At 33.1% G+C, this 19081-nt stretch overlaps 1 protein-coding gene across 2 annotated transcripts in view; it reads right to left on the reverse strand.

Moving 5' to 3' along the window:
- Nucleotides 1-1075: 1075 nt before the first annotated feature.
- Nucleotides 1076-19081, reverse strand: part of LOC149567019 (Putative lysine decarboxylase family protein) — an 82928-nt gene continuing 64922 nt past the window's right edge. Inside the window, exons 3-4 of one of the 2 annotated variants that reach the window (XM_089820224.1) lie at nt 1677-1861; nt 1076-1548 (exon numbers count right to left, since the gene is read on the reverse strand). In XM_089820224.1, the coding sequence (XP_089676350.1) occupies nt 1158-1548; nt 1677-1861 (576 nt within the window). In that variant the 3' untranslated portion in view covers nt 1076-1157. The remainder of the gene's footprint in view (nt 1549-1676; nt 1862-19081) is intronic. The other variant, XM_089820225.1, reaches the window with a different exon arrangement.

Here is a 19081-nt window from a genome sequence, read left to right on the forward strand (position 1 = left end):
AAACTATCATGCCAAAGTGAATAAAATACTGCAATAAACTAGTATATGTAAGAGAGGAGGGTAAGAGTAGACCACTTATTATCCTCCAAAAATTGTAAAAATGTGGGAAACTTAGGACAAGTGTGAGAACATCTATAAAGTCCCTGTGTGAAGAGATATAAAATAACTCAAAAACCTTTTAATGAGCATAAATATAGTTTGAATAGCCTTACTAGGGAAAAGTAAACTAGATAGTTAAAGCTAATCTTTACTCAAACACCCACCCCTATTCATACTTGGGCAAAAGGCTAGAATCGTTAAAAAAATGAATCCAAGATCTAGACCTAATAAGATACACGAGCACAAAAAATGTATCTCACAAATGGAGAAAGTGAGAAGAAAAATCCCACAAGAAAAAACTATCACTATAAAAGGGATAAATACAACCATCAACAACTTCATTTACCCCAAGCATATGTCACAAATCAAGATAGCAAGGTGATGCTAAAGGTTTAGTGAAGATGTTTGAAACCAACCTTTAGTAGACAAATACTAGGGAGATAACATCATAATAGATAAGCTAACAAATGAAACGCATATGCATATTGATAAGCCTCACCATTTAGTTCTCCACTAGGTTGTGATAAATGTGAGTGGTACTTTGGTTACCACACCAAAGAAAAGTAGGATGATCATGAAATATACCAAACTCTACTGTAATTGACCAAAGCCTCAAAATTAGTAAAAAGGTAGTACTGTGATTGAACTCTCCGGTAGTATGTTACACTGGTTGCAGTCTGTAGTTCAGAAATTTTGAAGGCAGCAGTCAATTAACTGTACTGCTCCATGGAAAATTGGAGGAATTTGATACGATAACTTATATTAATGACTATGAACCTATCAACCATAATGCAAACAGGAGCTGCATTTATTCATAGAGGGAAATTTTTTGCAAAAACCCAGAAAGTTGATCTGGGTACTAAGTCTTGTTTTCATACAAATTGCTTCTGTAATAGGCAAGCATAACGGGCAAAAGTAGTTAGTTTAAGTAGAGAATGGAATCGCTAGCAGATCCAATACTAAATTGTGAGTGTACTTGCCAGCAACTGATAATTAAATGATCATTTCGAACAAAAATCCAAGCATCATTACAAGAATTACTTGTGTATACTTTGGATTTAATCACCTTTTGTATAAGATTGTTCTACTCTACCTCTAAACTTCCTTTTATCCTCATGAATATTATAAAAATCTGCTAGATATTCAAGGGCTTCTAAGTTACATTTACACACTTTCCACAAGGAATCAACTTCCCCATCAGAAACAGTGCCCCACTGCTTACAAATATCAAGGAAGTCAAAAAGTTTAGAATAGAATCCATCATAACTCATCAATACAAATGGAACTGGGTACTTTGACCCAATTCTTCCCAGTTGGAAAAGGGTCAGGATCTCAAAAATCTCATCTAAGCTACCTATACCCCCTGGCAAACCAATAAATGCCGTATGGTCTACAAGATTGTTTCTCATGGCTGCATCAACTAATCCATGCTTTCGTGCTGAAAAGAATCTGTTTGACACAAAATCAGGACACATCAGCTGATAAGAATATACCACTGGAATAGCAGAAGCATATAAAATTACTCAAAAATAAACCAAGAAATAAAAAATTGTTTGTTAGCATAAAGAGTGACAAGCCTGCATGTGAGATATGTTTCTGAAGGAAGATAAGGATGAAAATTGGAGCTTGTCCACTGTCCAGCTTCTTGTGCGATTTTAAGTCCTCCAACTGGTTTCTCTGCCTTTAGTGCACCCTTGGTAACAGCATCCATCAATCCCGGTCCAGCTCCTGTCCATGAAGTGCACCCTAAAAGATCTGCCGTCTGCCAAAATAGGCCATTTTATTTCAAATTTTGTCTAACTAGCTCCCTCAAACGTAGCAGTTGAACAATGTTTTTTTTGAGGACGTTTAAAATGACAAGTCCTCCTTAACATGTTAGGGACACCTCTTACTCTAAATACAGATAATAATAGGAGGTTATGATTTAATGTCATAAGGAAGTACATTTTCAAATTATTTTTTAGGGAGAAAGTGATGCTTTGCCCATAAAGCATACATCTGCAATCAGGATACTTGTAGGTAGACACCTTTTACTATTTTAACATTATATGCCATCTTCATCATTGTCTACAACTCCAGAACTTGAGGCTACATGACATTAGCCTCAGATCCATAAAGTGTCAAGTTCCTCATATCACATACAAAGGTTTGGATTTTTTACTTCTATGTCCCAATTCAGCTGTGGATTTATCTTTCTCTTTTCATAATGTAGCAGTAGCGCTTTTTAGAGAGATGACAGGTGACCATACTTGAAGCTCCATGCCCTAAAAGAAAGATGAAAGAAAACAATCTCGCGTTTTAAACATAACGCCACAATGTTTTAATTTCTCCTTTGAGCACATTGTACCATTGTTGCAAAAAAATCTTGCATTTTTAACATAACGCCACAATGTTTTAATTTCTCTATTGAACACATTGTACCATTGTTGCTCAATAGTCCATGCAGATTTAAAACCATCAGTTTTAATAGAGATGATCGCTGGGAAACGAGATTGATATGTAAAATTTGCACAATGCAGAAAACTCACGTGGATCACATATATTGTTTATATGGCTATAACAACCCTTGTTCAAGGGTTAAGAGAGTCCATTACTTCATGGAACAATGGGACTCAAAGTGATCCTAATTTGAATTGGGAAATGAAGATTTGGAATCCCCTCTTGAGAATTATGTGAAAATGAACTTTGATGGAGCTTCTAGGCATATTCCAGGTACTGCTGGGCAATTGATAGTTTACTTAGAATTTGTGATATTCTGAGATAATTAAGGATAGATCCAGAAAAAGCTTGGGCAATTTTTGGGTGGTCAATACTACGATTTCTATTATTTGGCAAGTTTCTACTGAAAGTTCATTAGAAAATTTAATGGGATATCTGTGCCACTAACAGATTGCACACACTAGGTAGATTTGATTGATCAATAGTTGTAGGGAAGAGCTTTGATCTTCTGAAGAAGGAAATGGATGCCCCAATATTGGCACTCAAAATTTTGAAAAGGTGTCTTTAGTGAACTATAACATCAACAGTAAGGCTATTGATGTTATTTTGAGTCAAGAATGAAAACCTATTGCATAATTCAGTGAGAAGTTGAATGAAATTAAACCTCAGTACTCAATATTATTGTTCAAGCTTGTGTAAAGAAGATATTACTTATTGCCTAAGGAGTTTTGTATTCTGATCACGAAGCATTGACGTTTCTTAACAATTAGACAAGGCATAATCAAAAAAAATGAAATTGGTAGAGTACTTCTGATTCTCTTTTGTTCTCAAGCACAAGACAAGTCTGACCTGGTCTGACCAATCAAGTGTCAAGAAGCTTGCACAGAAGGCAAACATTATTAACTACCAAGACAATTGAGATGGTAGGAATAGAAGTAAGGGTTCTTTTGAGAATTTCTTTTGGCAGGAGGGATACTTATTCAAGAGAAGATAGTTGTGTATGCTACAAAGTTCCATAAGAGAGAATCTTATCAAGGAACTACACAATAGAGGATTGGGAGGACAAGTTGGTCATCAAAAGATATTGACCATGTTCTAGGAGTGGTATTTTATGGTCATGTTCACAACAAGATGTCAAACAATTTGTGGAGAGATGTCCAATTTACCAAATTACAAAGGGTGACAACTACAAGATTATACAAGCCATTACCATATCCAAAAAGACCTTGGGATGAAATTTCTGTAGACTTTGTTCTCGGATAGTCACAGACTCAGAGGAGTTATGAATTTATCTTTGTAGTTGTTGAAAAGTTGTCAAAAGCGGTGCATTTTCACTCCTTCAAATGTTGAATAATACTTCTGGGATTGCACATTTCTTCTTCAAAGAGGTAGTAAGTTATATGGGTGGGTTTCCACAAAATGTCATCTCACAAAAAGATACTCAATTATTTAGTCATTTTTCGCACATGCTATGGAAGAGATTGAACACACAATTGAATTACAATCCAACTTATCATCCACAAACAAAAGGTTGAACACACGTTTTTAACAAGAGTGGAATACTTTGTTGCCACAAGAGGAATTTGCATTCAATAACTCTATAACTGGTCTATAGGCAAGACCTCTCCTTTTTAGATTATTTATGTCCGCATCTCCTTGGGGTTGTTTAGAGTCGGTTCCCACCGTCTTCGGTGCTAGACTAATCACCACTTGTTCCAGGAGGATCGGATTTTCCGCCTCAGTACTTTATCCGAGGTTTATACCGAGACCCATTTCATTTTTAGGTGTCGTATCTACTATGAGATTAGAGGCAGGTTCTATTGCCTATTCAGAGACTACAAATCTCTTTCGGCCTTCTTCAGCTACTTCGACCAGTGGTGTTTAGCTCTTTACCTCTGGGAGACCTCCCAGCTACGAGACCATACTTTACAAATCATATTTCCTCAGAATAGCTCATTACTGCCTTTTTTCCGTCTTTGTCTCCTTCGCGAGGTATGAAGCGACAACTTACTACACCCATCTCCGGACATACCAGATCAGTTAGACCTCGCCATAGTTTTCTTAGATGGTGGCACCCTACTTCCAATGCTTCCTTGAGACGGGCTCGGACCCCTATTTGTATTGAGCCTTATCCTTCTATGCTTGACTTCTATTCACCAAGCAAGGATCTCTAGTCCTTCTCATCTTTTGTTCCCTTTGATTGGTTTCTTGTTTGTGCTTTCCCGGACACCATTTGGTGTACCAACTATTTTGATCTCTTTTGTGTTATTGTATCCTCCAGTCCCTTAGACCCTAGTTGGTCTCTTGTTGGAAATTAATATTATTATCTTATCTTATGTAACGTCCTCAAAAGGTATCATAGACTTGTTGAAGATCCCCGATGAAGAGCACATTAGCATAGATGCATGAAGAGTATGTTAGAATAGATGCAGAAGATTTTGCACAACACATGAGGTGTATACCCAGGTACAGAAACAGTTGGAAAAAAGCAGTAGAAAATATAAGGCAAGTACAAATGAAAGATGTAATGACCCCACTCCTTGGGACAACTTTACCTATAGAATTTATTAGCAACATTGTCTATTAAATTGAATTCTAGTGATTGACAATCAAGGAATTCCATTATTTCTACACACCCTTAAGGATCCCTTTAATCAAGCTTCCTAACCCTCTAGGAGGATCCTCTGTGTCCCAAGGAACAATCCTCGATTAGTCGGCCTTCCTCCCTGAAACTACTTTTCAAGTCGAGCTTCATAATCCTCTATGAGGACCCTTTGTGTTCCACAGGACGACCCCCGATTAGTTAGCCATCTTCTTAAAGGTTACCTTTAAGGTCTGTAAGATTTGTCTATTCGATCTTCTACATTTGATCTTAGTGTAACCTACCATTATTTCTTATAAATATATTTATATTGTCTAATTTCTTACTAATGTATAGCAATTACTAATTCTAATTATACTCCTCAGAGTTCTTTCATTTAGTTTATATAGTCTAAATTGATAATAATACTATTACTAAATATTAGTAATAATACTATTACCAAAATAACTAAATACAATATCATATCCACATATTTCTAAATATAATTAATAATAAACATTACTTTTTAAATATAATTAATAGTAAACCTTACTTTTCAAATATAATTAATAATAAACACTACTTTTTAATATAATTAACAATAAACACTACTTTTAATAAAGGTAATTACCTTAATTCCACTTACCTCAAGTGATGCCACCGTGGGCCCTAATTCCTTTGTCTTGTCCTTTTTTTATGGATTGCGTATCACCTTTTGTGGCAGGCTATGTGTTTTGGCACCGGCTATGATGCAACTTATTTGCACCGTGCCGTTTGCATTTCCATCCGTCTCCAACGCCTGTGACACTTCCGTCCTCCGTCCTCCTATTTCATCGAAAATTGTGCGTTGTTTCCAGAACATCCGTATTCTCAATTGTTTTATATATATTTTTATTGTATGAGTTTAGTTTTGATTTAAGATTATTTTTATTGTATAAGTTTAATGTTTTGATTTAAGATTTAAAGAAAAGTATTGTATTTTAATAAATTATTAATGGGTTTAAAATATTTATATAGTATGTTAATAATATTATTATTTTTATAATGAACTATTGTAATAGATAATTATTATTAGTAAATATTAAATTATTATATTTATTTATGATTTTATTTATTAACTTTTTAATATGTGTTTAATTTAAATAAATTTTTAATAATAGTTATTCATATATCTTAATAATAATATGTATCTAATTTAAATAACTTTTGTATCAGTTGTTGGACCCTAATTGCCTTTAAGGTGGTCTAGAAAATGTTGCATTAGAATTCTATGTTTATAAATACTAATATAGTATAATGTATGAATGTATATAAAGAGTATTGCTAACATGAATAAAGAGTTTAAAATAGAATTAGAAAATAAATTAGACTTAGGATAATCAAATCTTTAGAATTGCTTTTGATAATAAAAGCGACCAAAAGCAAGGGGGTCGGCCCAAATACAATCAAAAAGCTGGTAACTAGCACATTACCAACCAGAAACACCAGTAGTCAAAAAATTAACTAAGCAAAGATCCAAAAGTCTGCAACCACAAACAAAGACCAACAACTAAGCTAAAACCAACAAGGCTACAAACTAACTGCTAGATTTCAACACTGTCCAAAAAGGTACCCAAGCCAACCCAAGTCTTAATCACAGCTGATAACCACCAAAACCAATACTGCCAGTAAAGTATTAAAAGTCTTTGGATCCAAAGATCCCAATAACTGATAAGAACATAAAAAAACTTAGTTTTCCTTTTTCCCTTTCCCCTTTGCATGTAGTAGGATCTGGGTCCAATCATCAGCAAGAAACTTGAAGAGCAACTTATGGTCCTCCATGTCCAAGCCCGCATCCTCCTTTTCCTGTGCCAGCAATTGAAGGGTTGTTGCCGCAGCATGGGTAACTTTAATGCCAAATTTGGAAAAGGTGAAGACCCCTCCTCCAAAGCTTTGACCCTTCTTTCCAGATGCATATATCGCTCGTCCATCACCTCGGTCCTATCTTTAGGCCCCTCGTCTCCCTTTGCAGCAACCTCCTTCATTTTCTGCACTTGTGATTTATCCTGCAAAACTAGTGGGTTAGAGGAAACCTTCGAATTCTCCTTAACAGGGGATGAAATGGTTATGGGGGAATTATCCTTCTTGCTGTTCTCTTCACAAAAGGTAATAGGTTTGAGGGAGAAGCTAGCAGACACATGGGTGGTCTCAGTTTTCCCCGCTTTTCCATCAGACACCTGGGTTTGAGTATCATCCACCAAATTGTTCCCAGAGTTAAAACTTTTCTCCCCCTCCTCATTACCATCATCCTTCTTGGAGTTGGGAATATCTTCCTCCTCCCCTCTATCACTGTTGTTGCCAGAGCTATCTTCTTCCACCTCCTCCACTGGGTATCTAAGGGACTTCTGTTTGCACCTAGCCTGGGATTTGGCAAGCCTACCAGACGACCTTCTAGGTTTACCCCCATTATCCTCCCTCGAATCCTCTCCAACAACCTCCACTAATTTTTTAATTTTAATTCTTCTTGTTTCCCTTTTGTTCTAAGGCTATGTCGGAATTTTTCTTTTTCTTAGTTTCCTTACTAGGGGATGGCCTGGGGGTGTGCATTTTTGTCCCCATGCTTGAGCTCGGGGGGGAGTCCTGACCATGGCATGGGTTTTCCACAACCACCTCTCTAGGGGGACACAAGGCGAGGTGAGACTGATAAAGGCAGAAAATTAAGCCTTGATGAATTATGGTAAAATTTTAACCTTTACTCTTTTTTTCCCTAACATCAGCAACCATGTCTTCAAGAGAGTATAGTAGAAAAAAAGGAATAGAAATGAAGTCCCTATTTTTGAAATGATTCAATAGAGGAAAATGGTAGTAATAGCATACACCAAACTTGCCCTCCAGCATCAGATACCTCATAAGGACTAGGCACACATCATCCCAGGGAACGGGTAACTTGTCTCTTTTAAACCCACCCCTGTAGCGAATCGGTTCCTCACCCTCCGCGAAAAAGCTATTCATGCTGGCCTTGTTTGTAATTTTGGTAACTTTCCTCCATTTTTTGCCCTTCATGGATAGGCCGGTCGCCATGGCAATTACTTCCTCTGTGACTTGGAAGGTGATACCATTGATTCGTAACCTTCCTATCATTCCAACTATTCACAAGCTGGTGTGCACAATTATCATCATATCTAGCCATCGACATCATGTAGGGCAAAAAACCCCCTTCCTTCAGTAAGAACCAGGTAGCCATTTTGTCCTTAAAGTTCTCAATTTTCATTGGCTCCAACCTATTCAGGTTCCCCCCATTTCAATTTCTCCAATTTCCGACCCCGCTTCTTCAGAAATATGCATTTGAAATTTTTCGGCTTCAATCTTTCTGCGACTACTCTCCTTCTTAACTCTTTTGAAAAATTGAACATAAAAAGTGCAGACCTGTGTTTGATGAGCTCCAAAATCCCATACCAAGTTATTATGAGATTCGTGGATGTGAACAATCATAATTTTCTCACCCCGACGATTTCTAACATCTTGATTAATAATATCCTTCGTACTTCTTTAGAATTGTTGATTTGTGTAAAAGATAAGAACATTCTTATCTAAGTTGAACAAATATGACAAATAATTAATCTAATTTCTAAACGATTAACCTATAATTTTTCATAACATAAATAAGAACAAATTAGTTATCTATTAATCATCTAAATTAGTTATTTGCTCTTATTTATGTTATGAAAAATTATAGGTTAATTGTTTAGAAATTAGATTAATTATTTGTCATATTTGTTCAACTCAGATAAGAATGTTCTTATCTTTACAAATCAACAATTCTAAAGATTTGATTATCCTAAGTCTAATTTATTTTCTAATTCTATTTAAAACTCTTTATTCATGTTAGCAATACTCTTTATATACATTCATACATTATACTATATTAATATTTATAAACATAGAATTCTAATGCAACATTTTCCAGACCACCTTAAAGGCAATTAGGGTCCCACAACTAATACAAAAGTTATTTAAATCAGATACATATTATTATTAAGATATATGAATAACTATTATTAAAAAATTATTTAAATTAAACACATATTAAAAAGTTAATAAATAAAATCATAAATAAATATAATAATTTAATATTTACTAATAATAATTATCTATTACAATAGTTCATTATAAAAATAATAATATTATTAACATACTATATAAATATTTTGAACCCATTAATAATTTATTAAAATACAATACTTTTCTTTCAATCTTAAATCAGAACATTAAACTTATACAATAAAAATAATCTTAAATCAAAACTAAACTCATACAATAAAAATATATATAAAACAACTGAGAATATGGATGTTCTGGAAACAGTGCACAATTTCCGATGAAACAGAAGGAGGACGGAGGATAGAAGTGTCAGAGGCATTGGAGACGGAAGAAAATGCAAACGGCACGGTGCAAATAAGTAGCCAGTGCCATGTGTTTTAGTGGTTCCTTTATGTGCGGCATTTTCCTTATTCAATACACTCGATGACCACTTGGAAGCACGTTTTCCACGTTGGTTCTTAATACTGGCAACGGCTACCCAACCAGTTATTTCGACTGGCTGGGTATGATGCCGTTTATCCCCTTCGTCTCCTTCCTTCCGCGTCTTCCCATGCACGGACCCTGCGGCACCCTTTTCCGTACCATCAGCGATGTTTATGATGGTACTCTCATTCGTTATTTTGACAAGATTGTTTTATCATATTGACTATGATTAAATTGTATTTAATCATCTTTGTTTTTAATTTACTTGGCTTTTTGTATTAGAAACAATGAGTTTGTAACAACTTTGATTTTTCAAATTGTCACGTGTTGTAAATATAATTAATTTAGAGAAGAAAATGTAAGAATATTAAATTTTAAATTGAAGAAAAAATTATGTTCTATCTTAAAATTATATATATATATATATAAATAATTTTAAAATAGAACATAATTTTTTATCTTAAAATTAAATATATATATAGTAACAAAATAATTTATGTACTAATTTGTTTTTAGAATTTATGTTCTATCTTAAAATACATAGTAAAAAATAATTTGTAGAATTAATTTATTTTATAAATTAGTAGTGTGTTGTGTATTTATTTATAAAATAAAATAATTTCTAAATTATTTCGAAGTGTTTATCTAAGAAAAACTAATAAAAAGTTCATACTATATATTATAAATAAAAATTTAATTAATTTGTAATTTAACTACAATTAATTTTAAAAATTAAAAAAGATAAGAGATATTATTTATCTTATATTTGATTTATTGTATACAAATAGAATGATCATCTAAAAAAAATCTTCCTAGAAAATAAAACTATAGCTAAAAGATTTGCATGGTTAAAAAACAAGTCAATTAGAAAGGCAAGGAAGAAAGCTCCCAAAATAGCATTTCAACTAATTATATAAATTTTCATATGATTATTAAAAAGATAATTTTATTATTTTTTATGTTAAGAGACATTTTTAAGATAATTAGCATGAGGTGAAATATGTATTAAATAGATTTAAAATAATATGTGATCAAATTAATAAATATTTATGTGAATTAGTATAACAAGGTCATAAAGTTCTCAAGATAAAAATTCGTGTTCAAATTTCTAAAGTGATATCTTGTGATTCAAGTTGAATAAGTGACTAGTAGTTGATTATGTATTCAACTTGATATCTCTTCACATTTTTTTATATACTAGTGTTATGGTCTTGAGGCTAATTATTCACTTGATCCTTTTAAATGTAAATTTGGTTCAACTTTGAATAAATGATTTCTTACACAAATCAATTAAATATGAGTTCATAAAATTTATTAGTATGTTCATTTATAAGTTATTTGATGCATTCATTCTAGATGTCCATGACTTTGAAACAAATGTGTGTTAATCTTCTACATTTACACATCAATTGGTACAATAAAAATATTTTAGATCTACATGAGTATTCCTAAGAGCTTTAAATAGTTTTATTTTTTAGGAGTTAAATATACTCTTAATCTATATGAGTATAATTTTATTATATGTTTAACTTATTGTTATCAAATTGATTATATATATAATTAATAGTATATAAATATATTATATTATTTAATATTAATATATATTAATATTAAATAAATGTCCCTAATGTTTATATATATTAAATAAATGCCACCAATGTTTATTTAATATTAATATTTAGTTATATATATATATATATATATATATTATAAAAAAAATTTAAGGAAGACACGCTAAGAGAGTTAATTTACCATTAAAAAAATTCAATCAAACCATAAAATGCAGGCCCCATACTTTAGAACCTTGGCTTAAGCATAAAATGGTTTGATTGAATTTTTTTTATGGTAAATTAACTCTCTTAGCATGCCTTCCTTAAAAAAATTTTATAATATATATATATATTACTAAATATTAATATTAAATAAACATTGGTGGCATTTATTTAATATTAAATAAACATTGAGACATTTATTTAATATTAATATATATTAATATTAAATAATATAATATATTTATATACTATTAATTATATATATAATCAATTTGATAACAATAAGTTAAACATATAATAAAATTATACTCATAGAGATTATTATACTCATAGATTAAGAGTATATTTAACTCCTAAAAAATAAAACTATTTAAAGCTCTTAGGAATACTCATGTAGATCTAAAATATTTTTATTGTACCAATTGATGTGTAAATGTAGAAGATTAACACACATTTGTTTCAAAGTCATGGACATCTAGAATGAATGCATCAAATAACTTATAAATTCAAACATACTAATAAATTTTATGAACTCATATTTAATTGATTTGTGTAAGAAATCATTTATTCAAAGTTGAACCAAATTTACATTTAAAAGGATCAAGTGAATAATTAGCCTCAAGACCATAACACTAGTATATAAAAAAATGCTAAGAGATATCAAGTTGAATACATAATCAACTACTAGTCACTTATTCAACTTGAATCACAAGATATCACTTTAAAAATTTGAACACGAATTTTTATTTTGAGAACTTTATGACCTTGTTATACCAATTCACATAAATATTTATTAATTTGATTATATATTATTTTAAATCTATTTAATTCATATTTCACCTCATGCTAATTATCTTAAAAATGTCTCTTAACATAAAAAACAATAAAATTATCTTTTTAATAATCATATGAAAATTTATATAATTAGTTGAAATGCTATTTTGGGAGCTTTCCTCCATGCCTTTCTAATTGACTTGTTTTTTAACCATGCAAATCTTTTAGCTATAGTTTTATTTTCTAAGAAGATTTTTTTTAGATGATCATTCTATTTGTATACAATAAATCAAATATAAGATAAATAATATCTCTTATCTTCTTTTTTTTATAAATTAATCATAGTTAAATTACAAATTAATTAAATTTTTATTTATAATATATAGTATGAACTTTTTATTAGTTTTTCTTAGATAAACACTTTGAAATAATTTAGAAATTACTTTATTTTATAAATAAATACACAACACACTACTAATTTATAAAATAAATTAATTTTACAAATTATTTTTTACTATGTATTTTAAGATAGAACATAAATTCTAAAAACAAATTAGTACATAAATTATTTTGTTACTATATATATATATATCATTTTAAGATAGAACATAATTTTTTCTTCAATTTAAAATTTAATATTCTTACATTTTCTTCTCTAAATTAATTATATTTACAACACGTGACAATTTGGAAAATCAAAGTTCTTACAAACTCATTGTTTCTAATACAAAAAGCCAAGTAAATAGAAAACAAAGATGATTAAATACAATTTAATCATAGTCAATATGTTAAAACAATCTTGTCAAAATAACGAATGAGAGTACCATCATAAACATCGCTGATGGTACGGAAAAGGGTGCCGCAGGGTCTGTGCATGGGAAGACACGGAAGGAAGGAGACAGAGGGGATAAACGGCGTCATACCCAGCCAGTCGAAATAACTGACTGGGTAGCCGTTGCCCTTAATGGCCCCCTTCCCTTGATGTTCCCCTGTCCTTCCCGATGACATGGGTGGTTTACGTACGCTCTAGAATACGTGCATCTATGTCCCCATTGTAAGGATAATATCCTAATATTTATATGGGGCAAGGGTAAAAGGATTATGTGTATGGGTCGTGTCTCTTAGCTCATTTACTTTATTTCTTAAAATATTGAATAGATCGATTTGTCCAAATATTTAAATATGATTACTTTTAATAATTACTTGGAGTTTTATTATATAATTTAGAATTATATTTATTTGCAAACATATAGTTGTTGTTTCGAACCATCATGTATAATTATAAATGGATATTATTTGTTTATTCATCAAATGGTGGTTTTTATTACATTTCAACATATCATATTTCTCGATTTAATAATCTCCATACATATTTTAACATATGAACTATTTTTATTAATTCGGGCTCATGACAAAAGAAGAGTAAAGATTTACTCAAAGACTGGTTTATTCATGGTGTATTTGAGGAAGGATAGTTTCCCCAAAGAAACATAATAAGTTGAAACCAGGGAAGTGCAAAGTTTTGTGCAGAACTTCTACAAAAGTGAGCTAGCTGATTTGGATATCTCGCTTATATTCAATGTGGGTCACCTATATGAGCATCATGAGCATAGGGTGTGGAGAAGAACATGCCGTCACCAGGAACTAGAATGGAAGCATCAGGTGTCTACGAGGCCAAGAGACACAGAAAATTTGTTAATTTACTGAATTTGGGCCATCTCATTTCTCTTCTAAATTGCCTTTGTTACATGTTCTCATTGGATATTTGTTGTTTCTATGTTTGGGCTGCATGAATAGGTTGTCTTTCATTAGACTTTCTAACCATGACTGCAACAAGCACCAAAGTGACAAGCAAAAAAATGCCGTCTGAAATCTCAAAATCCAAGACAATATCAGATGTCCAATCCACTGAACCCTTTGATGTTACATTGTGTCATAATTAGATGTGGAGTTTGAATGATTCCATGTACAAGCAGACACAGATGATGGTCTGTCACAAGAAGGCTCGGATGATGCTAAAGCATACCCCATCTCCTATACGCTAACATGTGGCACAGCCCCTCAAAATTTAAAAGATCATTACTTTGTCGGTTTGAATTAAATTCTGCCGTTTCTTCAATCCATCTGTCTATATAAGCAAATTTGGTACAAAATGACAAAAAGTGACAAGCCACAAGATAAGCAGCATGATTGGCAGAAAATAATTCATAGAAAGAGAGGGAAATGTCTGGTCCCAGGAAAACATCACCATCAGATGGAGAATGACTGAACTGTCAATTTGCTATAGGCTTACCAAAAGCGATTGGACATTGTTCTTGCACAGTGAATATGGTAAGAAGATTGGAAGAATACCATGAATAGGCATGGAGTATATCAATGGCATGACTACCATACATAATGCCTTGCACTTTCCAGACATGCTTTTAATCTTGACTATTGATTCTAATATGTGCGTAACAGATAATGATTTATATGCAATGTGCATGCAAAGTGAAATAAAACTAAAGGTAGACAGAAAAGCCTAGTCACTAGGTTGGCATGGACACCGTTATTTAGTGGATGGCATGGCTCTTACTTTTTTCACCAGGGTAAGGGGACTTAGATTCCTCAACGGATATTCTTAAGGGCATAAAGTGTTATGACGCAGGGACAGATCCATGCATGAGCCACTACTGGCCAACAAGAGAGAAGAAATGTCTGTTACATATTTTCTTCTTCTTTTCCTTTGATAAAAGACGAGTATATTAGATTAAAAGAGAAGTATAATAAAAAATTTGTTCAAGCTTAAAAGACAACTATAATAGGTGACACTGCGAAAAGAAGTATGCATTGACACTGACCTTAGAAAAGTGGATCCTTTAGAAAATTTGTGATAGTCATCATTGTTTTCCTAATCGGACAGCTGATTGGATATGCCAATTATCAGATTCCATGCCCATATGCCTGCCTAAGACAGCATTGTATTGATTGCCTTCTTTTTAACTCACAGTCTTACTTTACAAACATACTTGCCTCCGAAAAGAGTGTTTTACAAATATAGAGGCTTGCTTGCTCTTAGGATGTACTTTTTAAATTAAGAAAATGGTTATCTACATAGGTTTTCACAAGACTTCCATATAACTTATGTTGACAGGGTTATGCATATAGGGATGCCATTCTAGGTACCAAAAATTAATCTTACGATCAAAAAATTTAGAAAATTAGAAACGTTAGGTTTCCATAGTCCATAGCAAGGAAATTGTGAACCTTTTGGAGGAAGAACGTAGCAGACTTTTACATCAAAGTTTCAGATCACCCTCCATGATCCATCACCAATAAAACAAAAGAGAAAGGACTATTCTGTTTAGTTTCACATACAAAATATTCAGGATGGCAAAATATGTGTTAAGCCACCTCAGGAAGGTCACGAGCTTAAGAGGGCCTCGAGTTATAATATAAAGAAAAAAAATACAAAAGCAGTTTGAAGGTTGTACAACTACAGCCTATCTAAAAACTAACTCAAAGAGGAAAATATTGTTTTAACAGCTTATATTGAAAGAGAAAAGTTGAAAAAGTTTAATTAGGGATAAGAAAATATGAAAGCGAAAAGTTGTTGAGCCTCTTCATACAAAAATCAAACACTTTTGAATGCAAACTAAATTATCAGTTTGTTCAGATTAGCTCCCAGACCCAGATCTTATTCATAACCATACAGAGAGGGCTCTAAACAGTCCGCTTGGGTGGCTCTATGCCCAAGGGAGCTCATGGAAAACAAAGTACCATTTTTTTATCTTATTTTATACATATGTAGATGTAAATGTAGCTGTAGGTGTAGATGTAGATGTGTGTGTGTTGCCATGATTTCAGTCCCCTATTCTTAAACTTCTAAGGTTGATATCAAGTCAAGGGTTAGGATCTTGTTTGTTTCTAGTTTGCCATTTAGGGCTTCTTCTCTCATCTCTTCCCTAAGTTTATATTGGTGGGAATCAATCAAATTAAAGTGCATTCAAGTCTTGCTAGGTGATTTAGGTGGGAGGGTAGGTATCAATCCATTCTCAGATGAGAGGGAAGCAGTTCTAATTCTTTAAGAATTTCTAACTTCATGGTCAAAGGTCTCTATCTAAAGGAAGGATACATTTAAAAGTGATCACAGGCATATTCAGAGCAAACAGTAGTGGATAACATTGAAGACTGAGGCTAAAAGATGATATGCAAATTGTAAGAACGAGCCAGAAACAATAGCTGTTAAATTCAATGCAGAAATGGCGAAGAACACGGTCAAAGGTGGCAAAAACTAAGTTGAAATCGAATCGACGGTCCAAAACACATCTAAGTGTCCATGTCATCGAGTTGAATAGTCAAGTCACCTTGGAAATAAGATCTTTTCCATGGCTATCAGATCTTAAAGGATATACGGTTGTCGCTATGTCGCTATAAAGAGTTGCACGAAGAATAATCAAAGCAACATAACAATAGCGTGACACATGGAACAAGTGGGACCTCCTTTCAGTCATGTGCAGTAATTAAGAAACACAACAAGGGTGGTTGATCTCAAGATAGATCTACGGTTGTCACTTTGTCGTTATGGAAAGTTGCTCGAGTGTTAATTATAGCAACATAACAACAGAACAACACGTGTTTGTCATGTCCCCTTTCTAGCGACATGATTCCTACAGTAGATTTGCCTATCATTGACTCTCGTAGGCAAATGATTTTGGAGAGAGAGTCATCCTGTTGCCAGATGATTGCATTTTGCTCTCGGAGAGTTATAATTAATCCTACATCCAGTAAGTGGGGCCTACATTTTCTAATGTTGAATTGAGATTGCACTTTTAATTTTATAAAGTTATTTATTTAATTTTATAAAGTTATTTAATAATAAAGTGCATTATAATAAGATTTTATAAAAATATGTTTCTAGAAGCTCCCAGTGACTTCTTAAAAAAGTGAATAAATAGAGGGCAGGAGGCACCCATTTGGACAAGCGATGTTGTGGATTCTACTTCTAATTATATTGGAGCAATTTGTGGTCTTTGGTCTGCAAATTTCCATTAAGTCTTTGAGAACGAAAACTCCCTTGGATCTGCATAACTGAGGAAGTGAGATATCTTCCGAAGGGTTGCTCATTGGAGATGGTATTCAACCATTTCATGTTGGATGAATTTGAGAATCGATTTTTAAGGGTTTGAAGTTGGTAAGGAAAGTAAGGCAATTTTGTTACATCCAGGGAGGCACCTTCAAAAAAAAAAAAAGGGTTTACAACAGATTCGAAATTCTACAATTCAGGGTAATTTTCCATTGGTTAACCTCTTCTGGAGCAGCGTTCTTCATAAACAATAATTTTGGAGCTAACCTCCAACACCAGCGACCATTTTGTGAGCCACCTTCATCATTGGTGTGGAGTCTAAAGGATCATTTAAAAAATCGCAAGCCTGGAGTTAATTGTGAACTTTCGAACCAGGGTTGGGAGCAATTTACAGCTCGAATTGCATTATTTTCTAGAGTCGGAATTAAAAGTTTCAAGACGTAACAGGAGGTTGGGAAGTGGTTTGCAATTTGCCCATCACAAAGACTTTCGTATTGACTGTTCATGGACTGCAAGCAAATCCGCAATCTTCATTGCAGGAGGACTGGAGGATAATTTAATATCTTCGTAGCTGATCCATATTGCATGCGACCCAATGCATTTTGCATCTTTATACCAAGCGGACTCAAATTAGACAGGGGTGCGAATGATATTATAAATCGCATCAGTATAGTAAATACTGGCAGGCGGGCCAAATTAGCAGTATATGAATTAATTATGCGGCATCAGCTATAGTCCCAAGTTGTGGAGGACGGATTAAGAAAAAATCTGAATCGATCGCCATTCAGCTAATCTCATTCAAACAGCAAACAATGGAAGCAGTAATCCCAGGTTCTTAATATTGCTTGGTTGTTTATGTATAGACTCTGTTATTCATTTCAATTGGATTGTTATTGGATATGGGAAGAACTCGTTATACTATAACAGATCTGTCCTTAGAATATTTTTTCCTGAATACTGTTGGTACTATCATTGTCCAATTGCATTTGTTACAACTAGCTCATTTGGTGAATTGTTTGAAACATTACATTTTTATTCACTTATCGTGTGTATGCCAAGTATTTGACAAATTTCCACAGTTCAGTATTGTTCTTTCGAGACTCTTATAGTGAGGGTCATCTCAGTGTCCCTGTGGGCAATTACATTCTATGAGATACAGTCAAAACCTAGTCACGAAGTGCCACGAAGCAGACCAGGTCAATGTCAAATTCTCCAAGCAATGGAATAGTGCCACCTATTTGCCACGATGTGCATAGTTGGAAAATGGACCCACGGTGCAGAGCAAAACAGAGACTTAACATCTTTTATCACCACCGTTAGATTAAAAAGAAACCAATGCTTGTCGTTATGTCGCTATGGAAAGTTGCTCGACTGTTAATTATAGCAACATAATGACAGTTCAATACATGTGCACAAAGGGACCCATGGAGGAAAATGTAAAGGAAGAGACAAAAAGGTTTATAATGATTTGATCTTGACCGTTGATTTGAGATCAACGATAGAAATTTAAAGCTACAATGACCGTTGTATTATGAATTATATAGGTTTGGAGCGAAACAACAAAATATGAACGAAGAGTTCAACAGGGTTTTCTGAAGCCGCATGAAGATGAACAGTTTCTAGGTGTTCTAAGAGGTGCCATGGGATGAGGACATCACTGGGAATGATGTCACATGTCTATACCATGTTGAAGATTAGATATTTTTCATGTTCATATTTTCTTTCTATTTTGTGACTGTTGCTCTACCAGAACTGAGGGGGCCTATAAATGTAATTTCTTCTGATAATATAAGGATCGACAATTCTATCTAACTTTTCCCCCACATTTCCAAATGTTGAGTGAGAATT

Source organism: Cupressus sempervirens, chromosome 3 (genome assembly GCF_028749045.1).
Source record: "Cupressus sempervirens isolate cs-2001-9-10 chromosome 3, ASM2874904v1, whole genome shotgun sequence".
Taxonomy (NCBI): Eukaryota; Viridiplantae; Streptophyta; class Pinopsida; order Cupressales; family Cupressaceae; genus Cupressus; species Cupressus sempervirens.